This window comes from Cygnus olor, chromosome 21, assembly GCF_009769625.2.
Source record: "Cygnus olor isolate bCygOlo1 chromosome 21, bCygOlo1.pri.v2, whole genome shotgun sequence".
Classification (NCBI taxonomy): domain Eukaryota; kingdom Metazoa; phylum Chordata; class Aves; order Anseriformes; family Anatidae; genus Cygnus; species Cygnus olor.
This window is the reverse complement of record NC_049189.1, coordinates 5,174,413-5,200,470: the sequence shown is the minus strand read 5'-3', so window position 1 is coordinate 5,200,470 and position 26,058 is coordinate 5,174,413. Positions and strand designations below refer to the sequence as shown.

Genomic DNA, 26,058 nt, shown 5'->3' with positions numbered 1-26,058 from the left:
TTCCTCTTGAGCAACCAAGTGTGCTTTCTCCATTTGCTATTCTCCTGCTTTTACCTCTCCTGGAGCAAATCGGCTGTGGGTCATTTAGCAAGTCCCTGTGATTTGCTTACTTGCTGGAGCCTGCTATTTCGCTGCTCCCTGTCTCGAGCCCCAGACAGGCTGGGAAGCGTTTGACAGAATCCATTATGAAGGGGTAATACAGCAATTCTGATAAACTAGCAAGATCAGTTTAAAAAGAAATGGGTAATGTTCCATCTGAAACTGACGCATGGAAGTTTGCTCTCACAAGGAGGGATGAGAAGCAATGGGGTTACAAAGTTCTCAGAAAAATTCATTTCTGGATTCAGTTCAATTGCTGGATTGTCACTTTTCCCCACAAGTCTGCATTACTTTGAATTTTTTTTCTTCATAACTTTCAGTGAGGGAATCCAGGATTCCTTTGCAGAAATGTATGGAAGAGATGGCATCTTTTCTCTCAAGAGCATCCAGAGTGGTGTAACTGGCATTAGGAGCTGGATTTGCAGGCAGAGATTTATCATGCTGCTTCCAGGATCTGTGGCACTGGTAAGAAGTGGAAGTGGGGACCAGGTTGTTCATGCCTTCTGTTCTTAGTTCTACCACGGCATCCCTTTGGCCGAGTCACCTCGCTGTATTTTTTTATGTGCTAAATTAGTAAAACCATTTACCTTTAGACTGTTGGGGTTAGTTGTTAAGGTCAGAAAGGGGACTTGCCACAAGGTGAGTGCTTCTGGAGAAAGGGTTAGCTGGGAGTTGAGATCCTTAGCTCTGTCTGCATATCACAGAAAGGAGACAGCAGATGCCATCTCCACATGACAGGGGCAATGGAAAGCAGGCAGCAGTGCTTAAAAGTACCTTCTGTGGGCTCACAAACCAGTCTCACAGGTGCGATAGCATTTTGTGCTAAGGGAGAGACATTCTTAAGTCCTGCTAACCAGAGACCAGAAGTGGCTGGAACACATACCAAGCAGCCTGCAGTCAGTGTCAGCACATCACAAGCTTTTTTCTAAAATCTCATTGAACAGAGCAGCTTCAGCTTTGACCAGCCTTTCAGTACTTTCTTTTCCCTATAATACATTTAAATCCAGCATCTCCAACTTGGGATTCGCTGTGTTGACCTATACTTTTGGGATTGGTTCAAGACACATTGAAACAATACTAGAAACAAAAAAACAATAACCACAAACTGGCTTCCAGGTAGCCTGAAATACATTTGCAAGATATTAATATAACTGCATAGCTGCAACCTGTGTCCCCATGTCACCAATAAAGGGGAAGCCAGGCATACCGGTGTTCCACTGTGAGATGTGTCGCTGGATGCAGAGATCTAGGTCCAAAAACCCCTCGAGTCCAGAGCTGTTTGGACATCAAGGGCTGAGGGTCCAAGTCTGTATCTATACTGGTGGCCAGAAGTTTTGCCTCTTCCCTCTGAATCATCCAGTGTTGGCCAGAGGTTTGTGCAAGCTGGTGGCCTATTCTAGCCAACATTATGTTCCCAAGCAGAATCCAGCTAACTAGGGGAGGCATAGATAGTGCCTACAATTTGTGGGGGTGAAGAAACAGCATGTTACTGGAGAGTCCCAAACCTTTGCTTCCTCAGTGTCTACAGGTCTGGCACATGGAAAGCCCAGAGGCACTGAAGTATCCCACTCAAGCAGCCAAGTGTTAACAACCTCTCCAAAGTCTAATTTGCCTTTGATATAGACTTAATTGTTTGCGTCACCCACTGGGCTAGGGGGAGGGCTATAAAAGGGGCTGCAGCCATTGTCTGAGGCAGAAGAGAGCCCAGAAACAGCTCCCTCTCCCAGTCTTCCTAATTCAGCACGGTAGTCACAGCCTGTACATCATGCAGCTGGTGGCCAGCCTGGTGTCCGTTCTGCTGCTGGTGTGGAGCGTGAGAGCCACTGCACTGCCCGGAGAAGAGAGACTCGCATTACAGAACAGTAGGGTGAGTATAATGCACCCTGTGCAGGAGGATGGGTGGGATGGGAGCATGCTGAAGCCAGGGGAGGGGTAAAAAGGGCAGTTGGGCTTTACCTGATGTAAACACTTCTACCTTTCTGTGTTTCAAGGCACTACAGCTTCATGCACTGCTGAAGCAGGGGTTATTACTACAGCTTGCTAGCCAGTTTATTTAGTAAAGGTACCAGGGCGGACTCCAGAGATCTGTAAAAGTGAAGTCTGAACTAAGGAAAAACTGGCAAAGAGAACAGAGCAGAAAAGAGATGGAGAAGGAGAAAATAAGATTGCTGAAAGATCATGAGAGAATGAAGCAGAGTACTAGGGAGGGAGAGAAAAGATACATAATTGGTAAAATGATCAAGGGAGATGATATTTTAAATAGGACTCATGGGAAGGACAAATGTTTAAAAGATGGGTTCAGTAGGAAAGTAACAGAGGAATAATAAATGAAGTAATTATATCAGAATAAAATTGCTTTTTCCAGAGTAGTATTCACAAGGGGAGTTATACCGACATAGTTCTGCTAGAATAATTACACTCTGAACCAGCACAGCTCTATGCAGTGGCAGAACTTATTATAGCAATATAATTATCCTACCAACTGGCAAAACTCTAATGTTATAATAGCTACAGCACTATAATAACTTTGTTTTGCTGGACTATTTCCCTAAGAGGCCAAAGGGGTAGGAGACAATAGCATAACGTTATCACAAGCAAGTGCTCAGCGCTGCTTGCCCTTGCCCCGCAGTTTTCTCACCTGCTTGTTCCTTGCCATCCCTGAGGTTCCTCTGAGCTGTGTTCAGTAACACTCTGCCACTTCAGTTCACAGCTGTATCTGTAATACTGCTGTTATTTTTGTCCTCGATAGGAGCTACCCTGACAAGTGAAGGATCCCAACGTTGGTTTCAAAGGCACTAACTTCTCCTTTGTGCATAACCATATCATTCTTTCTGTCTTAGTGCTGGCTCCAGCTCATGCATCAGTGTCTTGCTGCTTTAGGAGTGGTTTCACATCCCATTAACAACAAAACTGGCTGTAAGAAAGAAACATAGAGTGTGAGGTGCTAGGGATAGCTTTCTGTTAGAGATCAGGGCTTCTGCAGCTGGCTGGGATTAACCCTTCTGGGGATAACTGTAAACTTTCAGCCATACATTCTTAAAGTAATGAATCCAGTGCTTAAAAAGTGAACTCTATCTGGAGGAAATGCTAGCTGCCAGGAAAAAAAGAAACAAGTTATACAGAACAAATCAGTAAGCAAGGCTCTGCTAAAAATGTATTCAAGTGTAATGACTCTCAGTCTTCTACAAGGTTTCTTACAAAATAATGACTTCAGTATCTATCAAAATAGACATAATGATTCACTTTAGAGCATTCTACAAACTGAAAAAAAATGTTAAACACCGTTGAACCAATGTCTACAGTCACCACTGTAGACTGTAACTCAGACAAATGGTTTAAGTATGAAGAATAACAGGATTCTATGTATAAACTACCATGAAATGCATAACAATGCAAAAGGAAGATCTGTACATTCTGATGTGCTGGTGGAAGCAGTACAGGGAACTGAGCACCTACCCAAAGGTGTGCCATAACCCATCAGTGCTAAGGTCTCTAGCTGCTTCCAAAGAGTCTTCGTCTCACACAACTCAGGAACAGCAAAAAACAGAAAGGATGTTAGCAATGGATTGGTGCAGGGAAGAGCTGTCTCATTTCACTAACAGCCACAGCTGATCATGCATAAGGAATATCCTCTAACAGCTGTCAGATCTCTGCCACCCCTGAGTCTGAAGCAGCTAGTTCATCTCCTGAGAGTTTTAGTATAGCTACTTCATTTCTCTTCACTAAGGAGCTGAATCTTTAGCAGATGGCTTTTAACGTCACAGGGCTCGTCTGTGGCTCTACTTGGAGCAGGTTATTTCAAAATATAGCACTTACAGCTAGGAAAGCAGCTTATGAGGAAGACATGACCCAGGAGACACATTTAGCTGAGTTCCCAAGTCCCAGCCCATCCTCCCCAGCCCATCCAGTGTTCAAGACACTTCTGTACTTTCAGCGCAGGACTAGGAATCCAGGATGGGCACAGACTGGCTTTTATCTTTTCTTCTGCTACAAACATGGCATCTAATTTCTCTTTGTGTGGAAACAAGTTTTGTAATTAGTGCTAAGAAAATGCTTCAAAAATATCTGTAAACATTCTGTGAAGGAAACTCAATACAATTGCCACTGCCTGTGTTTGTCCACCTTTTGAGCTCACCAAATGGTCCTTAGCAAATGCTGGTGCCAACAGAGACAGTGGATGGATACAATCCAACCGTCTCCTGTGTTACACTGAATTCTCAGCATTTTGTGGTGGGTTGTGGCCCCCAGTGTGCTCAATTTAACATTGTTCAGTATTCTCTGCCTCTTCCCTGACCTTCCCAAAATGGATGCTGGACAGTCAGGACAGTGAAGGGAGCCTGGGCTTACTAGGAGAGAAGGCAGCTTGGCATTCACTGAAATTTAATTAGCACAAGCAGCGAGGGACTTTACAGCTAATTTGTACCTATTTGTTAGCAGCTCCTTTCCAGTTACAACAATGTACATACGCCTTCCCTGGCTGAGCTCTGCAAATTATCTGGGGGGGGTGTCTGCACGAGGGCTGGGACCTCTGTCACCTTCCCCTGCTCTCCACCCACAGGAGCAGACCAAACTCCGGAAAGATGCCATACTGAAGATGCTGGCGGGGCTGCTGGAGAGCGTGGACGTGGCCTCCCCGGACCTTGAAGAAGAGGGCAAGCTGGAGGAGGAGCGGGCGACGCTGGGGCGACTGGCCCAGCTCTCGCAGCGGGACCGCAAGGCCCCCTGTAAAAACTTCTTCTGGAAAACCTTCACCTCCTGCTAGTGACACCCTGCCTGGCCCCACTGGGCTCCTTGCCTGCCCGCCTGTGAACGCCCGTCCCGTCCCCCGAGCTCCCTTCCTTTACTCCTGCACCCTTAAGAATAAAGCATGGCGCCTCGGGGACTCGTGTCTGCCTCTCTGCACCCTGCTGGGCCGGGTCACCAGGGGCTGGGGGGCGCCATTGGAGGTAGCCGCCATCTTGGGAAGTGGCCATTTTGAAAGAGGGCTTCGCAGCCATGAGGGGGCTCAGGGTGGGTGGTGGGGCTGAGGCTCTTTCTCTCCCCAGTCCTTAAGGCCCCCACAGCTGCTTCCTCATCCTCTGAGGGACCAGGTGCCTGTGTGCAGCCCTGCTGTGGTGGGGTAAGGCCCAGGAACTGGCTTTGCCCTGGCTGTGCTTGGGCAGCAACAGTTTGGGACATGATAGAGCCCTTTGGGGGAGTCCCCAGTCAGGAAAAGGTGTCACAAGCACTTAGAGGGGATGTTTTGAGCCTGGGTATGTAGGAGAGCAGCCCCCTTTGCCCTTTTTCTTTACTGGCTGTGGTTCGGGGGGGGATGCTCCTGTCTCCATCCCAGCCTCAGGGTGCAGGGATGTGGCGGAGGGGTGGCTGGGGCTGTGGGAGGAGGGCCTGGCCCTGGTCTGCCTTTGGTGTGACACCAGGTTGTCTTGAGAGCAGCTCTGTGGTGCCATTTGGCTGTAAGTATGCCTGAAATGTTGGGCTCTGCATCGGAACTGGGCTGGAGTAATCCCATGATCCAGGCTCGACTCTGGTTCTCTCACGGTTTCTTGGAGTCCTGTCACCTTGTTTTACTCACAGAACTACACATTTCTGCTGCTCCTCTTCTTGGGTGCCCTTTGCTGTCTCCACAGCAGTAAGGACTGTGGCTATATTTCTTTTGGCTCACTGAGGAACTTGTTGAAGCTCCATTTTGGAATTGTATAGATTTTATAGGTAGACATGTTTGAGGTATTTGTAGGAGGCAGCTGGGGTCCTGTTCTTGCATATTTAGGTCTGATTTGCAGGAATACCTTGGGGGGGGGAGACATATTATATTCAGTTGCTCCATTTTGCTTAAATTCTTAGTAGCAACAGTTTGTGTTGGGGTGCTGTGTTGTATTTCTGGAAACAGTCACACAAAGAAGACAAGTTACTGAGCCTGCCTGCATAGCCTGACTGGCCACTGGTGAGAACTAGAAGGAAATTATTTGTAGTGGCTTGGTTTTGAGCCTTTACATTCTGTTTTTGGAGGCTGGTGACCATGAGGTATCTCATCTCCAAGCAGCCTTTTGGATTAATCAGCAGCCAGCCTGTTTTCTTACAGTTGAAGTAACGCTTCAGACTCCCCCGCTCTCCCTGAATAATGAGTGATACAACCACTCCGGCACCCAGACGGCTGGCTTGCCTCTGCCACTTTGCTCTGTGTCAGGCTGCATTTTCACTGCCTCGTTTGCCATAGAAATTTCTGGCTGTGTCTCTCTGGCTTGCAGGAGGAGTTAGAGCCCTGTGGCTTGTTTTATTTTTCACTCCATAATGAAAAATAAGATCCTTGCTGGGGGAACTCAATGACTCAGTATATGGGTAATGGGATATGGAGCTTTCCAGCTGTGTTGCCTGGAGCACCCAGCTGGGATGCAGGAGACCTGGTTTTATGCCTTGCTTTGCTGCTGGCATCCACATTTTATCATTACTCCCCTTTTAATACCTCAGTTTCCCTGTCTTTATAATGGGGCGGTGATTCTTGTCTCTCTGTATTATTTTTCTAAAGGTAGATGGATGACAAGTTCCACCTAAGAGCCGTTATTGTTAAGACCTGTGTTGCAGCATGAGACCAACCAAGATACTAGTATCTTGGAAGTATTCTAGTAGGAGTTGCCTTATTGTCTACTGCTAAATCTCGCCTGAGATAATAATGCTGAAGACTATGTGTGATGAAAAGGAGACACCCCACAACCCATGGAGATAGGGATTACCCCTACCAGAAACTGCTAGTTCAGCAAACTGCACATTGTATTATTTAGTGGTTCCTGGAGGAGAGAGTAGTGAGGCTATTCTCGAGGTTGGAAGTCAAGCTGGAAGTTGAACTCTTCTTTCATCCCTGCAGATGGTTCCTGCTAATGCAGGCAGAGGAGCACTGGCTGAGCACCAAACAGGAAGTCTGCACCACCAGTGCACGTGCTGTGGATAGGGGCCAACACAGTTGAGCCAGCTTTTTTCATCAGTGCTGAAATCAGTGCTTGAGTTGGATATGATTCTGCAGTTTCCTTGGTAAGTCGGTGTGCTGAGGCTGAAGTGATGCTAGAGCCTGCCTAATGACAGCATTTAAAAGTAGTGACTATAGCATGGTAAATCATATTCAATGGGGGGGGCATAACTGAAGAGTTATAAATGGTGTCATATATGGGTGTTTTATTATTTAAATGTTTCACTAAATAATTGTGGGTCTTATAATAGTATATGTCAAGTAGAAGGGACAGGGTGTTTTGTTTTGATGCAATAGCCAACGCATTTTAAAATCACAGCTCAGAATACTTGTGCGTGTGCACATGTATGAATGAGCAAATGAATAACGTCTATGCGTTGTCTCCAGATTAAGAAAACAGGGAGCAAGTGAAAAAGACATGCATTATTTTACTAGGAGACAAGCTTTAAAAGTCAGTTGTATGCGTTGATCACCTAATTCAGTGTATGGTACGGTGGTAATCACTATATGCGTACATATACACACACTCCCCTCAAGCTATCTCTTGCTTATGCATAAAGCTTCAGGCAAGTGAAGAAATTATTGCAGGGACAAGCTGAGCTGTGAAACTACAGTATATTCAGCAGCTAGACGTAACTCTGCATATTCTACCCTGTGATAAATATGAAGGAGCCCAAGGTAGCTTATTCCATGTTGAAAACAGAGTAAATCTCATGTACTCTGAGATCAAAACATGTGTATGTGGATGGATACCATGGAGGAACTAGTCAGGTATTAATTTGATATTTAGTAGCTTCCCTGGTGACTTGTTTGTATGTGCTTTTAATAGTGAAAATCACATTTTAATGTATACTGTCAGGTAAGCTAGTGGGGAATCAATACTTCACTGTGTTAATTTTCAGCCTGGGAAAAGGGAGGAAGTTTCAATCTGACCAGACTTCACTAAAGTTCTGGCTGTCATCAGATAGCTTGCAAGCGGAGTTAAATTTAGTGGGAACAGAAGTGTACTGCATAGTCCGGTGGTTTTGTATCTGTCGTTTTCAAACAATGCGTGGCCTGTGAGGAGCCTTTAGTATTGATAATAGTTACTGAAAGCTGAAGTTAAACCCAAGACTGCAGCAAGAATGAAGTATATGGCTGGCCAAGGTGTCTTACGTTATCTTCTTTGGCTCTGCTTAGAGACATTAAACATGGATTTGAAAGGTAGTGAGTCCATATATTTTAAAAAAATAAAAAATAAATATCTGTTTTGTAGCTGATGGAATATAAAGAGTCAGATACAAGCACTGGGCAAACTGGGAAAAGATCAGTTGGGTTTGTACTAAAGGGGTGTCCTTTCACCACTAAGGTGAGTGAATTCTGATGCTGCTCTTGGCCATAGAGAGTAATACAGTGGCTAACAGACTGTGTTCTGACAAGATACTTGTTTTTGACAATCTCCATCCGATAAGTTGATTTTTTAGATAGCAACAAACTTGACAATATTTCTGTGACACAGAAGCACTGCTGTTCTTGTCTTTCTTGGCACTCTGGGCTAGATTTGCCTCATGCCTTGGGTTTGGTGGTGGGAAATAATGATCCAAGAGATGCTCCACCATGCTCTCTGCCGTGTTCCAGCCATGATGCCACATGTAGCTCTGCTTGTGGCTCTGCTGACTGTCCTGCCACAACTCAACTTGTGTTGAGTGGAAGTGTAACACAGGTCAAATAAGGCATTTGTTCACCGTCTATTTGTTAGTGCCTGTAAATAGTTTGTTCAGTGACCTTGTTCTCTAAGCTCTGAAAGCCTCTCTTACTTGTGAAGTGGGCTTTGAAGATTTAGCTTCTGTTACTTCTCTGAGCTCCTGTATTCACACAAACCCTCAGCAGCAGCAGGCTGTAAATGCATTTTATATTCCACAAAGACTGTTCAGAGATAGAAGCTATTACCTTGACCGTTCAGAGTGCATGGAAGCTTTATGTAAGACATGCAACATAGGAAATCCTGAGTACAAATTACCTCTCCTACCTTGGGAGAATGTCTTACACAATGGATTTTTCCTGTCTAGGCAGAGTTTGAGAGGGGGGGGTGTCAGGGAGCGGGTGGGAGTTGCCAGAGCGCTGTAGTATTTGTAGAATAGGTCAGAATAACAGGCAGTGTTAATGTATTGTGTGTTTTGGTGAAGCTGTAGTGTGAAGGTCTGAATGTTGCAAACACCAGAGATTGGGGATTGGAAGGTGCTCTCTGCTGTTCCAACAGAGGTTGAAGAGAGACAGTTTTTCTTCAGAGATTCATAAGGAGTTACAGTCAAAGTAAGCACTAAGACAGTGGTTGTTTTATAGGGTGTTCTGCATATGGAGATGAAGAAGTACAGGCACGTAAAAATCAGTCACCCAGAGACACACGCCAAACTGGGACTTGTCAGCACGGGGGGGATGCTTCAGAATGAAGATTCTGACAGATCATTACTGCAGAATAGCTGTTCCGGTTAAAGATGTGTTCTTTATCTCATAATAATTACTAAATTCTTAAAGCAGGAAATATTTAGGAGTCAAAGGGCCTGTGTCATGTAAGTGAGACAGGAACTGATGGAGAACACCTTGAGTACTTGGGTGCAGTTTGGGGCACCAAAATATAAGAAAGACATAAAACTGTTAGATTTCCAAAGGAGGGCTACACAGATCGTATGGGTTTAGAGGGCAACACATATGAGGAGGGTCTGAGTCCCTTGGTTTGCTCAGCCCAGAGCAGGGCAGGCTGAGGGGAGGCTCATGGCGGCCTGCAGCTCCCTCACGAGGGGAGCGGAGGGGCAGGCGCTGAGCTCTGCTCCCTGGGGACAGCGACAGGACCCGAGGGAACGGCATGGAGCTGGGACAGGGGAGGCTCAGGCTGGGGGCTAGGGAAAGGTTCTGCACCGAGAGGTGGTCGGGCAATGGGACAGGCTGCCCAGGAACGTGGTCACAGCCCCAAGCCTGCCAGAGTTCAAGAAACGTTTGGACAAAGCTCTCAGACATCGGGTCTGATTTTTGGGTGGTCCTGCGTGGAGCCAGGAGTTGGATTCAGTGATCCTTGTGGCTCCCTTCCAACTCAGGATATTCTGTGAACAGCACGCTGCTGTTAATCAGCTTGGGTGAATAAGCCTTTACATTAGGCTGGGAACACAACCAAAGACTCTAGAAGCTATCAGCCTGTAACCCAGCCTGCTGAGGAGCATTTGTGTGTCACACGAAGGGAGATCAGTTTAACTACCTGTCCTGAGCCTGTGAGCCCTCTTGTAGCAGGCATGTCTGATCTGCGTATTTCTCTTTGCTGACTCCAGCACCTTTGGAGCTGACTGAGCTCTCATCCTTAGATTTGTATCTCATTTTGCAGCCTTGAGAGGCTAATGAAAATAAGCCAATATTTCAGTCTCTTAAGATAGGAGCTTTGGAGAGAGTTGTTTGAATATAGATTCAAACCTTCCAGCATGTCTGCTTCTCACTTGTTAAAATTATGTAGGGCTTGTATAAAGTCTCAGAGGAAGTATTTTGGAGGTGAAGGAAGCCCTTCAATTCAAAACAGTTTGAATCCATGTCTTCTGCCTCCCCAGAGAATGTCTCAGTCTTATGTGATATGCTGGGCCAGGTAAGGGATTTTGTCTAGCAGGACTGCAGTGCACAAGGAAATCAGTAACTGTGCCAGGAAAGAGCATAATGTCTCTGTGGGCTCAGGGCATTCAGCTGGGAATGAGGAATTATCTGTTCTAGCAGTACCTCGGGGGCCTGGAGGACTCTTGTTTTAAACTAATTAACATGTAATGTAAAAAATTATAAGTGATCTTATAGCTGGGACCTTGCTGAATCTGGCTTGAGGTTAAGCCTCCTTCTATCATGAGATTGTTTCCTGGCTAGGTAAGTCTGCTGCTAAAAATGCCCTCTGTCTCACCAGATTGTGCTTGGCAGGTCTGCGTTAGTTTCCTCTTGACAGAGGGGAAGAAGCCAAGGATTCATGGCAGTGGAAAGCTGCCTGTTCTGGCTTGTGCATTGCAGAAATTGTCCAGGAGGCCCTTGGTCCCCTAGATGATGGTTTTAGAGCCCATCATTGTAGACACATCTGTAGCTTTGGTCACTGTTGCGTGGAAGGAAAAGAGTCTGCAAATCTAGCTGATTTAGTTGTGCCTTTTTTATGTATTTGAAAACGAGCTGGTCATCTAGATGGCAGTGGGTGTATTGGTCTGCATGAATTGGTGAGCTTAGCACAGGCAGCAGCTTAATTAATAGAGAAAGGGGAGGGAGAGTATTTCTAAGGTGATATTTTAAACAGTGCTTTTAACTCTTCTAGCTGGGACAAGACCGCATGGTGAGTCCCCTGCTGCAGAGCAAAGCCCTGAGGTCAGGGCACATCCCCACGCAAGCCTTTGCCGTGAGAGCTCTGCCTCTCCTCTTGGCCTTGTGCTGCTAATCTAGTCAGATGTAAATCAGTCCCGTGGTGAGAGGTCCCCTGCCAGAAGCTTAGGTGCAGGTGTACAGACAGGGAGCTGCAGCTGCTTAAAAAGCCATGGATGTTCCCTTTTGGAGCCCAAAACCATGGGGAGCAAACAGCAGTCTTTTTGCTCTTAAATACTGGCTTGCAAGCAATGCTCATCTTCGTCTGTGAACTGATGAATTTACCCACTGCTGGGAGCCAGCAGGCTGGAAAGTGCCTTGTGATTGCTCTTCCGAAAAGGCTAACTGAACCAGTTCGGTGCCTGGAGGCAGCTCGTCGTGCCGTGGAATAGAGTGGGCTAGAAGCAGAGTAACTGAGAAGAAATGCCACTGGTGACCTTTCACTGCATTCCGGAGTAAAAATGGGCATGTCTCCATATTGCAGAGAGGTCTCGATAGTGTGTGACTCACACTGCTGTGAGAGGGTTCATAAACCCAGGAGAGTGAGGTAAGGGAATGTCCTCTCTCACTTCACCATGTTGCATTTTGACAATATTCTTGTTATTACTGTGGCGTCCTATTAAAATATGAAACTACTGAGTGTGTACAGAAAAAATGCCATTTCATATGTGTATTTGTATTCTTCTTTTTGGATAAGTTGTAGCTTCCATTTTTAGCAGCTTTCAAGAAGGAGTCTTCGCGAGATGATCCACCTTTGCCAGGATTCTTGTGCATCAAACAAGACTGATCGTTCCTGTTTAACAGGAGGCAAAGTTCCAGCTGGTGTATCAGAGATCCTGGAGGAAGCAAGCAGGAGTGTGGGGATCACAGTGTAGGAAGTCTCTTTCTTGGGGTGCGAGATACGGCTACATCCATATCACTGCACCTGGGGAGTCTTCACGCGGTTCAGGGTATGTCCACCTCTGAACAGTCCCAGCCCCAAGGAATGCTCTGCGTGGAAGTCATGTGCCAAGAACACCCGTCTTTGTCAGCTCCTATATCAGTTGTGGGATCTAGGCAGGCAGAGAGACAGGTTATTGTGTCTCCTGTTCCTTTAAGTCCTGGTCTGACAGCTGGGCAGTTCTGGCTGCAGGCCTTCATGGCCTCTGAATGGCAGGCCATAAATCAGAGCTGGCACTTAAAAGAAGAACTGTAATGAAGGCCGAAAGATTCAGGGAGAATTGTTTTCCTGCGTCCCATCCCATTTTCGCACGTGCACTCACAGACACTCGCCCTGTCTCTCAGAACGTGTAAGCAGGCTTCACCTCTCTGGGAAGATAGACTGCCTGGTAAATGAGATGTCATGGGCCAACTGCCCTAGCATTAAGGAGATTATTTCCAAATTATTTGAAAAGACTTAGCACGAGGGCAGAAACCATAAATAACAGGGAGCACTTTGGAAAGTCAGAGACAGCCTCACGAGCTCCTGGGAACTTCTCAGTGCGAGTTACAAGCCCAGAATGCGAGGGAACTCTGTCTCCTTGAGGGTGCACCACAGAACACGTGGGTAAGAGCAGCCAGCAAAGGTGAATTCGTTCCACATGGCCCCCCAGGTGAGTGTGACAACACAGGCTGTGACCGAGTCCTGTCCACTCCTCGTGCAATTCAGTATCTGATGCCCCAGGCTGGCCACCAAGAGCAAGTTAGCCTTAGAGGCGTGTGAAATGCTGTTTGCAAAACACCTCTTGGCTACAGGTTTTCAGTGGCACCTTACAGCACAGGACATTTGGCCCAAGACACTGATTGTGCCCGCCTTGCAGCGGATGTTTGCCTATTGCATGCCTTAACTATGCACGTCTGTTGTTGAGTGAATGGTACCACACTGGTATCCTTTAAAAGACAAGCCTTGTTATCCCACAAATCACGTGGAGGTGTTTTGACTCCTCTCTGGCATTTGGACTGTGCTTGGGCCCTTTTGTTCTTGGAATTCAAGCACTATTAGCAGCAAGAATAACTTGAGGAACGAGGAGTCCTGCTGGGAGATGACCCTTGACTGGCATACCCACTGTGCAGCCCCCTCAGTGATGTGTTCCCATGTGTGGCTCCGCAGTCTCCTTTTGCTGTGGCTGCACGAGGCGTTCATCGTGGCAAACCAGTTGTTTAACTGACCGCTGTCCGTACTGCAGGGCAGTCCTTCAGCTGAGGCTGGTTCAGCTGTGTGCCAGGCCTTCCGTCAGCAGGTCTGCCCCCAAAATGCTGCTCCTCACGCTAAAGAGCTTTCAATGTGTGTAGAAGAGGTGAGATAAAAGAAGGGGAAAGCGAGAGAGCACGCAAGTGACTGTCCAAGCCCTTAGCAGAACAGCAGTGCCAGAACAGGTCTGCAGATATCCACATGCAGTTAAAGTGTGCAGCGTTGAATTCCTGACCTGCCTGAAAAACATGGGGGGGGGAGGGGGCTTACAGTGGTACATGAATAAAAACCTCACCATCTTTTGAGACTTTCTTAAACGAAAATATGTTTCCAAGTGGAAAACTGTTTGGTCCATCTGTGTCCCATTACTCAGCTGGGCTTGTCATCCATTTTCATTAGGCAGGGCCCGAGCGTGTGGGTGGGGACGGAGGCCCAGGCAGCTGCCCTGGATGCCAGGCTAAAAAGCAGCATATGGAAAAGCCTAATGTATGTTAACAGGCATCAGAGACCAAAATTGAAAGAGTAATGGCCCATCCACACGCGGTAACCTCAATGAGACAAACTCTCAGCACCAATCTGTCAGCTGCAATTTGGGGTCATTACAGCGCTGCTAAGCAGAGGCTAACAGACAAGTCAGAGAGATCTGACTTCAGCAAGAACAATTCTTCTAGCCGTGCAGGCGCTCTGGCTCAGTTTTCTCCTCGCTAACATGCATCAAACAAAATATCTTCCTTTCCTCCCCCCCCAGGGATTCTTCCTACCAGGCCTCCGGGAATCCCAGCCAAACATTTCAATTACATGCAATGATCTTTTAATTTGCCGGCTCCTTGGTGACTCTGCATCGCTCTTGCCCCTTCAGATAAACTCCTGTAGAGCAAGAGCAAGTTCACTAAATACAGCAAACCGTTTCCCTTTTGCCATCCCCACAGAGGTGCACCTGAAGTGTTTTCATGGTGACCCCTCTGAGTTTCTAGCCTGCTGTTGTTAGCCAGGGAGGCTCAGTTCTCTGTGCTGGGAGTGCCTTGGCATTCAGGGTAGTACCAGGTTAGATCCAATATCCTGGAACCAAGTTAATTCTGCGTTTGGCCAAATGCTTTTGTTTACCTCAGGGCTCAGCTTTGCCATAGCACAATAATCTCCTGAAACTGTCTGGTGGCTAGCGGAAGCCACTGGCAGGTAATATAACCGGGGGAATTGAGGATATAATTTCACAGAATCCGTGCTTAATTTTAAATCAGAAGGCTCTAGCATCTACCAAGCCTCTCTTTGCTTGCCAGCAGGCCCAATGTCTCTAGGGTATGTCAATTTCTGTTTTTTTTTTTTCTGTATAGAGCTTTGAGACCCAGCAAGTTGTGGGCCTGCTGTTAGTAGGTAAGAACAGGTGTCATTATGTCCAGCAGGTCTGACAAATTCACGTGTAATCACTTATGTTCAGCAGTCCAGTAACTTTTTAATCCAGGGAGTATTTAAGTAGCAACGCCTGAAAACATGTTTTTGTGCGGTCAGGTTATAGCCTCGCCTATCTCCAAAATGCAGATTTTTCTGAGACAGGACACGTTGCTGTGCTGGCATGAGCTCACTCCCCCTTTGTAATGCTTCTGTTTAAGTTGTGCTTTGGGAAAACTGTATGCTGATGCTTTTATTTTCTATTTGCAGACTCCCTCTGTTGTTCAAGTTTTACTCATGATTCCTGCGAAACTTCAGTGTTGAGAATTTCACTGATCCTGCTGAAAAGCGACGAGAAGGAAGCCAGGTAACTGTCCCACTCATTTGACAGAAAAAGTTACATTTCTCTGTTAGACAATAGCAATTTCACCTCAAATCCAAGCATTTGTCACTACCCAAAACAAAAGCACACAAGAGCAAAGGATGTTTTGCTGGCTATTGCTTTATGGAGATTTCTGTGAGAAAAGTAAAAATGAGCAAAGAAGCTGAGGAATAAAGTGTCCATGCAGGACAAAACTCTTGCCCTGCATTTGTTGTTGTTGTTGGTTTATTTCTCCTTATAGCAAGAATAAAGAGCTTTAGGGTGAAATTTAGGCAATTTCATTCCAGATCTGGCATGAAAGATGCTGTCCAGTTTCAATGCTTACAGTTCTTTGGGGCAGAAACAAATTTGTCATTCCTGCCTGAAAAGTAAGACACATAAGGCCAGTATTATGTAGATAGTATACATCTAGAAGGGAGCACACTTATCCCTGATTTTTTCTCCAAAGAGAGGAGAATAACCAGGAATCCCAGACTTTCTCCAAAGAGGGGCTGATTTGAAGTAATTGGGAAAAGTACATTGCTCCACGGAGGTGGCAAGCAGAAGTTTATCGCAGCTGGTTGCTTAGTAGGTAGTTTTGTTGTTGGTGGTTGTTTTTTTCCTGGAGTGCTACAGGCATTTTAATATAAGGGTTCTGATTGATGCGACTGTTGGCTCTGACATGGCCTTCAATCTATTTTCTTCAGGGCAGGAATGAGGCGGTGTGCATTCAGTGAGGGATTTAGCTGGAGGGAAGATCTGTCCATTTCAATGTATCATACTAGCTCTTCAGTGTCTGAGCAATAGCTCTTATTTTGGGAGTGCTTTGGACTGGCTTTACCGTTTATCTAGATCAGTGGGTAATAGCCTCTGTGTTAGAAAAAATTGAGGTTATGGGCAATTGCAGAGGAAGAGAAATCGTGAAAAATATTTCTGAGTTGACCAGGGGTAAGTAGAAAATGCATTTGGATGTATAGATTGACAAGAAGCCTGTGGGTTTAATGAATTTGTGAGTCCTAATGCCATCGACACCTTTTTCTGCCATGCGTTTCTAAGCTTCTCCTCGTGCTTGTAGGGGGAGGGAAACTCAGGAATTCACTGTCTCCTGCAGTCTCAGCTGGTTTAGGAGGAGAATACAGTTCTCTGCAGTGTTAATTACTGCATGTAGTGGAATAGCAGTCATGAAAGAAGAAGGAAGGAATCGAAGATTGAAATGGAGAAAAGCAGCCAAATTTTGACTTCCAAAGGCAGACCTTGTGCTTGCAGCTGAGAGTGATGTTGCTGTGTTTTTGGTGTGGAAGATGAATGAAGTCTGGGTGCCCCTGCTTTGAAAATAGGGATTTCCACCAAGGATTTCCTCCCAGATGTAGAGCCAAAGTGGTGGTAGCTGGAATCACCAGTCTGGGTCTGCAGGCTGGCAAGGGTTTACGTTTCTTTCAAGAAAAGATAAGATGGTGTGACTTACATGGAAACTCTAGAAGGAGATGGATGTGGTTGTTCTGCTAAGCTTGCATTTCTCTGCTCCCTTGACAAAGGGTTCTTTGGAAAAGGCTGTTGCTCAAGCGGATCTTCTTGGAGGCTGTGCGCTGGAGGACAGGGCTCATACTGATAACCTGGTTCAAGCTGACAAGTGACTTTCCAGGCCTTCCAGTCGTGGTGTGTAACCTTGTGGCAGGTGTGTAACCCCCAACTGCACCTTCTAAATGAAATTCAGTAATTCCTGGGTGCTGTTTTGGGAGCCAGAAGGTCTCCTAATTGCTTTGCAGGACCAGGCTGCTTGCTGAATCGGACTATGATAGGTTCAGAGAAGGCTTTTGATTAACTTCACTCAGTTCACAGCAGGGAGTTCCTGAGGAGATCAGTTTTGGTTGGTCTTTGTGTCATCTAGTGCAGAGATTTGTTGTATTCTTTGTGGTTTTCTGTGCAGTAGCCCTCAGTCTACCTTCCCTGCTTTGAGACTCCGTGTTAGACAAGAGGTTCATGTTAGACGTGTGTTACTCACTCGTCCCCTTTGTTCCTCTCAGCTGTTTGGAGGCAGGCTTACCCCAGTAAAATGTGTTGCTCGCGCCTGTAACATGCATAGCATCTTTGCTTGGATGGAAGACAGCAGTGTATTTTACAGCTTTGGCTCTAGCTGCATCTGAATTGTAACCAAATTCTCTTCCCAGCACAAACAGCTGCTCCAGTGAAGTCACAGGCTTGGAGCTGGCCCAGCAGACATATTGCAGCTACCAAGGGTGTGGGCGGGAGTCAGACGGTAGCTTTGGGAGCTAGTTCAGTGTTTGAGAACCAAGACTGGGGAGACAGGGAAATGGGCAGTGGGAGAAGATTTTGACCTATGCAATTCTTGCGTCGTTGTCTTCGCGGCAGAATGGGAGCTTTTCCAGGAGAAGGCAGAAGGATGTGACCAGCATTTCTTACCTGTGTGCTGTCATTTTGTTCCCCCAAGGGAGTAAGCGTGTGCAGCGTAGGGCTCTGCTCTGGAATGTGTATAGTTGTGTGTGTAAATACGTACACATACACCAAGGCAGTGGCTGAAATGGGCTGGCATACATGAAAACCACGTGCTGTTGGATTCTGCAGCTGGGTAATATTGCACAGAGGTTTTACAGGTATGCACACTGTCATTTTGATTGTGTGCACATACGTAATGTGTAAAGTGTGCACACATTCACTTCCTTACACGTGCATGGGCACATGTACACACACACACAGACATGCACATGTTCAGAGGCATTTGCTTTGCCCCTCTGAGCTTTGTGGTGCTCCCGGAGAGCGGAGAAGTTGTGCTTCGTAGCCTGACACCAGCCCCATGCTGATGACAATTATCCAATTCTTTTATGTAGCTCTATTGATGGCAGAGGAGAAAAGCTTTAAACCAGTATTTCTAACCTGTTGTCTTCATAGACACTTTCAGCTCAGGTCCCAGAGTGCTTTCAAATGAGGCCCTAGAATTGCCTTGGCTGTCCCTTGGAAATCAGTGCGTACAGGGCAGAGGAGGCAAGCCCAGTGATTTTTCAGCGCTGGAGAAATGTGCCTTGGCACTCTGCAGCAGCTGGAGTCTGTCTTTGCAAAAAGAAGATAAAACAACCAGGTAGCAGTGGAGAGTGTGGGCAGGAGGTGGGAAGGAGGAAAACCATACCCTAATTGAAGGGAGAAAGTATCTTGCTTCATTGCTTGAGCTTTCTCTGCCTGCTGTTTCTACCTTGACAAGATGTTTTTTTTTCCTATTTCACAGCAGTTAGTCTCTTCCCCCTACCCCACTCCATCTTCTGCTTGCTCCGTCTGTGTGCTTGTCTTTTGATGTCAGTCACGCTGTTTGATTTGCGACAAGGAAACAACGCCTTTCCTCTGCTGCATCCTCCCCCCCAGTCCTCTGAACCCCTCAATGCAGAAGGATCAGATTTAGGCACGGAACAGCAAGCATCAAAGCAATCTCTTAGGGCTCTGCAGAGACAGCTGGCACTTGAGAACTAAGGGGCAATGGGGAGCAACGTCTGTGGGGACCACAACAAGCAGCATTACGCTCATTTGTTCTCCAGGTTTGTGGCACGAGGATAGTCACTGCACCGTCTCATCGTAGAAGATGGAAAGACCCTTGCAGGCTTTTCCTCCATCGATTAACCAGCCTCCCTCTTTGGCACTGTCCCTGTGTCTCGGATGTGGAGGCGTGTTAGATGGTCACCGTCCTGTTTGGTGCGCCTGAAGCATCTGGTCCTGTCTGTGGTCAGTCATCACAGGGCTTTTGGTGGAGGTGCTGTCAGAACGCAGGAGCTGCCTTTCAGAAGCCCAGAGGTGGTTTTCTCCATGGGCAGTTAATGGCCAAGTCAGGGTTTCCTGAGACACTGTGAGGTTTTGCATGGTCCATTTGAGAATGGAGCTGTCTGGGACTTTTCTGATGAAGTGGGTTTGGGGCTGTATTGACTTCACTGCTAGACGATCTCAGAATTTGTCCCAGCTGAAACTGTTCCCATAGGAACATGGCTTTGGCAGAATTTATATGAAGCAGCATTTTTCCACTTTGAAAACTTCTTGTCTGATGAAATAGCTACCCCAGGACTTAACCTGGACCCCCCAGTTTTGATGGAGACCCTGGCTGTGCAGATGGTTTCCAGCTTTTTCCTCTTCTCGGTTGCTTCCTGCTGCTGTCTGGTTTTGCAGGGAAAACAGAGATCAGGACCACAGCGGTGCCACCCTGAAGGGCACAGCGTTGGCTGAGCAGCTCTCCTCTTGCTGATTTATTCATGTGCCTGGCTCAGCTGTCTGCACTTGCTGTTGCCACAGGAGGGATTTGAAACCTCTCCTGGATAGACCTGAGTGGTAACAGTAGTAAAAGCGTATTCTGAGTCACAGTACAGGGGCTGAAGGAGAATATGGGTGCACACAGGGTCACTTGAGTATCTTTCTTATTCTGCATTCCTCCGTTCCACAGAAGAGTTTTTCTTCAAGGAAAAGACCTCTCTCTGATCCTTGGCTTTCACAAGTGCTGGTGGTTCTCCTGAAAATGATGCCTTGTGTTTGCACTACCCCAGTCCCTAGGCACGGAAGGAGACGGGCATAAGAAGACAGCTGGGCAGACTTCACGAGAGGCATCTGTCATTTCAGATAACACCCAAGCTTCCTAAAGTGGGTCAGCAACTTGGCAAGTCACAGACATCTGGAAACTGCAGTGACATGGATAAAGTCCACTCATCCTTCAGGCTAGCTTAAGCCTGTGCAGACAAAAGGGAAATTGTTGGCAAGAGGAGCATCTGTGGGGCCTGAGGTTGGCCATCTCAGTGCTCAAGGTACTGCTCTACCTGGCTAGCAGATGCCCAGCAGGCTTTTGGAGCTGGAAGAGTTCTGGGCACAGAAACAGGACAATGTTTTGGGCATTGTTTATGTCAGGTGTTGAGGACTAAAATCACTGCAGCCTCATCTTTCCAAAGACCACACCAGAGGAAAGCCAATATGTGCACTGCACCAAGCATTCCCAGTTTCTCAGACTCCAGGATTATGATTTAAGTCAGATTTCTTGTGTCAGTGCTAGGCAACCACCAGCTTCAGAGGCCTCGTCAAATTCTGGGGCTGTGGGAAACTTCCCAGACCTGAGATCAGAACTGATCCACGCCTCTGCTGCTAACCTGTGCAGGAAGCCTGACGTGAGACACTTCTGGAAGTATTTCGCTGTAGGAATCGGGTACCAGCTCAGTTAGGCAGGTATTGATTTTTTGCAAATTTTCCTTTCTCTTTCCCAGACAGTATAAAGTCCACATTTGCATGTGTTGATAGAATCACTTTAGCAACCAGTGGGCCTCGGGAAAACCTCGTCCCCTCTGGGTTCTTGTCCATTAACCATGCTTGTGGCAACTGCTATTACTCAATTGATTACTGCTACTGGTTGCTCCTTCACTTTTATTAAATGGCATTTTCTGATTGCAGTCTGCTAGATGGTTTGTTGGCTTTAGTTTTTTTCATGTAATAACTCCTGCTTTCCTGCCAGCACCAAATTCACTGCCCGGGGTAATGCTTTTCGGCTGTTTGAAAGTGGATATGAAAAGGTGTCCATTTAATTACGTGATACCTCAGTATAAATTGCCTGTATGCATAGCGTGGGAGTCTGTTCCCTGCTGCAAATCAGCTTTCCTGTTCTCTCTCTGCTTTTGTTGGGGAGAGGTGGGACCTAGGTTCTGCACTAAAGCCAGATACGGGCTTTTCACCCTCATTTATTATGCCTATCCATAGAAGTTCTTTAGGAAACCTAAATTCTGATTTTGGAAGAAGCAGTCTGTGAGCAGTGGCATTAATAAAGCTTGATGTCCTACAGCATTGGCTCTACCAGTTGAATTCCGTGGGGTCTGTCAGGGTTCTTTGTTTGGATATTTGTAACGGTGTGAAATCCCTGGGTGGACTCCCAAATACTTGAAAGGAATTTGAGTTCATTTTGCAGTCTTCTCCTCAGAGGTTCCCTAGTAATAGGAACTCATTTTTCTTTTTATCCATCTGCCTGTTTCCAATACATTAACATCCTTGAATCTGCCAGATTGGGTAGAAACCGACCATGGAGCTTTTAGAGTTACTATGCTAGGGTGCACAGGCAGATGTGAGCACAGAACGTTTGCTCATTTCTCTAGCAAGCCAGGTTCAAAAGACTTAATTTTTCACGTCTACCTTTTTACCTTATTGGTGTTCCAGGGTGGATAGGCTAAAAAGGCGTCCACACATAGAAACAAGGCACGGAGCAGGCTGCAGTCAACACAGACTCGCACTGGGTTCAGATGAGCAGCATCTCTTAAACTTGTGTCTGCTTGCTGCAGTGTAACACCTGTCCCGCTAAGCAGAGCTGCCTAACTGGGCCTGCTCACTACTCTGAAATCCTGTAATGTGCCCCGCTGCACCGTTTTCAACACCTTCCTGCCCGGTCAGTGGAAGGAATTGTGCTTCCAGGAACATGCTCTTTGCATTGGCAGTGATCATAGAGCTGTTGGTGAGAGGGAAAGAGCATCACCCAGCTCCCCTCACTCCTCCGTGCACACATACTCTGGAGCCACCCAGTGTACCTCCTCCCATCACATTCCTGCAGAGCTCTGATACTGCTGCTCCCTCCAGGAGCCTGCAGCACTCCTAATCCTGCCGTTCCTCTGCTGGCTGCCTCTGCCTGTCATTGACGGCGGCCTCATGCACTGAAATAAGCCTGGTTTTCAGCAATTGCTGTTCTCAGAACTCAGCAGGCTGGAGGGGGGTGGAAGGGAGATAAACATCAGAGTTCAACATCCAGACAAACACAGCAGAGCACACACAATAAATACATCCTCCCCCAAATGCAAATACATCAGAAGAGGTTCCTGCCCCAGGGCTCGGAGCAGAGCAGGCTCGGGCAGGAGAGCAACAGGATGAGGTGAGTGCAGTCGCAGGGACCTTCCCAGCTCCTCTGGCCACCTGGCTCTGTGCAGGCCTTGCAAGGCAAGAGCGTGATTGTGATCTGCAGGGTGACCTCCTGATTCCTTCCACTGTCAAGTGAGAGGGGTGTCTGCCATGAACGTTTCAGCTAGCGCTGGGATATCTATGATCTGGTACCAAGATCAGCAGCTTGGATGTGTGGCAGTCGGGGTGTGAGCTGAGCTGACACTCACTCTTTCTCCATTTATTTCTGTTCCTTTGAGGCAGGCTGCTTCTCTTGCTAGCTGTGCTTTATGGTGGAGTAACCAGCAGCATCGTGCTGCAGAAAATGTACGGGAGGATCACATCTCCTGACTTTCCAAATACCTACCCCAATCACAAGGAGAGAATCTGGAATATTACTGTCCCCAAGGGATATTCCATCCGCATCTACTTCACCCACTTCAACCTGGAGCTGTCCTACCTGTGTGAATACGATTATGTGAAGGTATGTGTAGGCCACATACATTCTTTTAAACTGTCTGTGTGTGATCCTGGGCATATGCAGAACCAATATAACTGTTGTAAGCAGTTGGTTCTAGTATGCTAGTGAAGTTCAGGCTCAGCTGATTTGTAAATGATGTATTTACTGAGGCCCATGGGACCAGGAAGTAGGACTGATTGTCATATTAGAACATGTGAAACTTAATTTTTTTGTGCTCAGAAAACTCTGATGTTTCCCTTTTTTGAAGCAAAAAGTTTGAGATGTTGCCCAGAACAACATTTTAGCTTCATTTTCCAAAGCTACAGTGTATGTTTTACGTTAACATGTAGTACTCTACACAGCGTATAATGGGAGACGTAGAAGTGTAAGTGATAGTCTAAACAAGATACTGTCAGCTTGTCCAAACATGCACTTGCAACACTCACTATTGTGCTTTAGCTAGCTAATGTGAGAAACAATCTCGGGTAGAGAAACAGAGATACTGGCTTCGGGAAGTGTTTGGGTGATGAGCAGTGTCCCTGAAAGGTTTGTACTCCATGTGCTAGCATGTGCTGCAGTTAGGCAACCCAGCTGCTCATTTAAGGCCATCCTACTGCTGCCCCATTTTGTTGTTTGGATAGACCTGATATGCATCAGAGAGGGAGCTATATGCACAGGGAGCGTGCAAAACCTGTGCACTGACAGCGCTTCAGAATCTGATGGAACCAGATCAGGCAGCCTTCTTACTGTTTAAGAGGATCTCATTTCTATGGTTTTATATTCCTCATGTCCAAAGAAGGGCAACAAAGCTGGTGAGAGGTCTAGAGAACAAGTCTTAGGAGGAGCGGCTGAGGGAGCTGAGGTTGTTTAGCCTGGAGAAGAGGAGGCTCACGGGAGACCTTACTGTACTTCACAGTTACCTTAACGAAGGTTGTGGCAAGGTGGGGATCGGTCTCTTTTCTCAAGCACCAAGTGATAAGATGAGGGGAAATGGCCTCAAGTTGTACCAGGGGAAGTTTAGGTTGGATATCAGGAGAAATATCCTTACTGAAAGGGCCGTGTGGCATTGGAACAGGCTGCCCAGGGAAGTGGTTGAGTCACCATCCCTGAAGGTCTTCAAGAAACATGTTGATGGAGAGCTTAGTAGCATGGTTTAGTGGTGGACTTGTCAGTACTAGGTTAAAGGTTGGACTAGATGATCTTAGAGATCTTTTCCAACCTGAATGATTCTGAGATTCTATATGGCAGGTTGCTCCCATTCCCCAAATCTGTGTTGTTCTTCTTGTAGTTTTTTTTGGGCAGGACCGAGTACTCGTTTCTGGTAGTCTGTAGTGTATGCAATTTTATCACTGCCATGGACCACATGACCCCCACATATCAGAACATTTATCTTGTATTAAAAACACAAGACAAATGAGGAGCTGGAACTGTAATAAGTGAATCACAGAACACATGAGTCACTGGCTTAAAGAGACCTTTTGTTATACATTTGAATTTGTCAGTGTATGAAACTTTTTACCCCTGTTATCTCTAGCTTTGGCCTCAGTCAGGTCTCCTACACACAAAGATTTGACTGTCATTGAGAGCGCAAAGTTAACAAGAGCATTATGTACAATAAGCAAAGCGTGGTGCTGATAGCCCAGGATGGCCTCAGTTTTGTGTGGGCCTCTGAAAAGAAAAAGGGAGATAAAAGTATAGGCTTAAGTCACAGAGAATAGGGGAAATCCTCTTATGTGTCACTGGATCTGGATTAACCTCCAGAAGCACCTTTTGAGAGCATCCAAGTCTAGAAATGTCCCGAAGCACTTCTCACATACCATTAAACACACGCTGTCCAAGCAGGTTGGGAAGAGCAAAGCTCTGTGATCGCCTGGTAGATTTGTCTGTGTTTTGCAGCTGAGCTCTGGTGGGAAGACCTTGGCTACACTATGTGGAAAGGACAGCACAGACACCGAGGAGGCTCCGGGCAACAAGACATACCTCTCCACTGACAACACCCTCACGGTGATGTTTCGGTCCGACTACTCCAATGAGAAGCCATTCACAGGCTTTGAGGCCTTCTATGCTGCTGAAGGTAAGAGCCCAGCCCCTCTTGTAGCTGGAAGAGACACAGCTGTGGTGGGGTTGGTGCTTCCCTGGGCTCTCACAGACTGTGGCTCCCGGTGTTAGGTGAGAGAAGGCAGTCTCATTGCATGGAGACAGAAGCAGAAGGGCACAGATGCCAAAGACAAGCAAACCACCCTCATAAAAGCAGCGGTTAGAGCAAGACCGAGTGCTGTTAAAAGGTGTTGGTTGTCTAATTGTTTTGTCTTTCACCCATTAGATGTCGATGAGTGCAAAGAGCTGTTTGATGGTGAACCCCTCTGCAATCATCACTGTCACAACTATGTGGGGGGCTACTATTGCAGCTGTCGGATCGGCTACACGCTGCATGAAAACAAGAGGACGTGCACAGGTGAGCCCTTGCAGATCAAGAGAGACTTTCCTAGCTACAACATCCACCTAAATTTAGTTACAGCACTGGCATCAAGATCAAGGCTGCTTTTTTTGGTTTTGTTTTTAACATCTCCTATGGGATGCTCCTCCTGGAGCAGCTGAAAGGAGGTGTAGGGTCTTAGTCAGGTCTGTGAGTACAGACCGTGCTTTGCAGAGTGGCTGTGGGCTCGTTGCAGCCATTAGGGCCAGCAATATTGTGTTGCAGTAAAATGGTGCACTGGCAGTTGGGAGGTCCAGAAGAGAAGACAACGGCTGACGTGGTGTGAAGGTAACTTGCTTTGGCTACTCCTTAGTCAGCATCCACCCCTGTTCAGCTTTAGATAGGTTGAAAGGAGAAGCAAGAAATTCATCTTCTGCTGCCCACTACAGACACTTCCAGGCTTCATGGCTGCCAGTGCAGCCAGCCCTGCAACACCCGAGTTTATCGTGCTGTCTGGGTACTGAGATACCGAGTGTTCTGGACCTGAGTTAGTGGATGTGTTGGAAAAGCTAACGATTGAGTTGCCAAGTCTAATGGAGGAGTTTGCTTACTGTCCTTGGAGGGACCCAGGCTGAGAAGCAGCACAGTGCACCTATCACTGACAACAGATACAATCATCCACTCAGTAAATGAGAGGCAAGGCCAGGCACAAAGCTCTTCTTCAGAAGGGCATACAGCATGAGGTTTACCTAGCTGACTCCTGCCTGGCTGTGCTGTTCAGTGCTCAACTGGGGAAAGCTTATCTGTTGGCAGGCGGCGAAGTGTCTGAATCAGCACAGCGATCAGCTCCTCTGGATTCACTTTGTCTGCAGTGGAACGTGTGCCTACACACGGTATCACATTCAGCCTTGGTGCGTGCAGCTTTGCCCACCTGGAGCTGAATCCTGTCTGGAGAGAACCAGCATGCATAACTGCTCACAAC

At 46.8% G+C, this 26,058-nt stretch overlaps 2 protein-coding genes across 11 annotated transcripts in view; both read left to right on the top strand.

Annotated features, from left to right (window-relative positions):
• Positions 1-1,600: 1,600 nt before the first annotated feature.
• LOC121058244 (somatostatin-2-like) lies at positions 1,601-4,981 on the top strand. Its single transcript, XM_040533547.1, has 2 exons — positions 1,601-1,966; positions 4,658-4,981. Exons 1-2 carry the CDS (start codon positions 1,865-1,867, stop codon positions 4,859-4,861), a joined length of 306 nt encoding a protein of 101 aa, XP_040389481.1. The 5' UTR covers positions 1,601-1,864; the 3' UTR covers positions 4,862-4,981.
• Positions 4,982-5,104: 123 nt separating this feature from the next.
• The window catches only part of MASP2 (MBL associated serine protease 2), a 32,235-nt gene continuing 11,281 nt past the window's right edge, over positions 5,105-26,058 (top strand). For 3 of the 10 annotated variants that reach the window (XR_005814123.1, XM_040533504.1, XM_040533509.1), the window contains exons 1-7: positions 5,105-5,189; positions 6,959-7,122; positions 15,228-15,324; positions 19,851-22,195; positions 22,465-22,684; positions 24,557-24,734; positions 24,984-25,115. Coding sequence is in view for 7 of the 10 variants with exons in the window: in XM_040533504.1 (XP_040389438.1) it covers positions 22,119-22,195; positions 22,465-22,684; positions 24,557-24,734; positions 24,984-25,115 (607 nt within the window). In the remaining 3 variants the exon portion in view is untranslated. The other 7 variants (XR_005814124.1, XR_005814125.1, XM_040533505.1 and 4 more) reach the window with 6 other exon arrangements.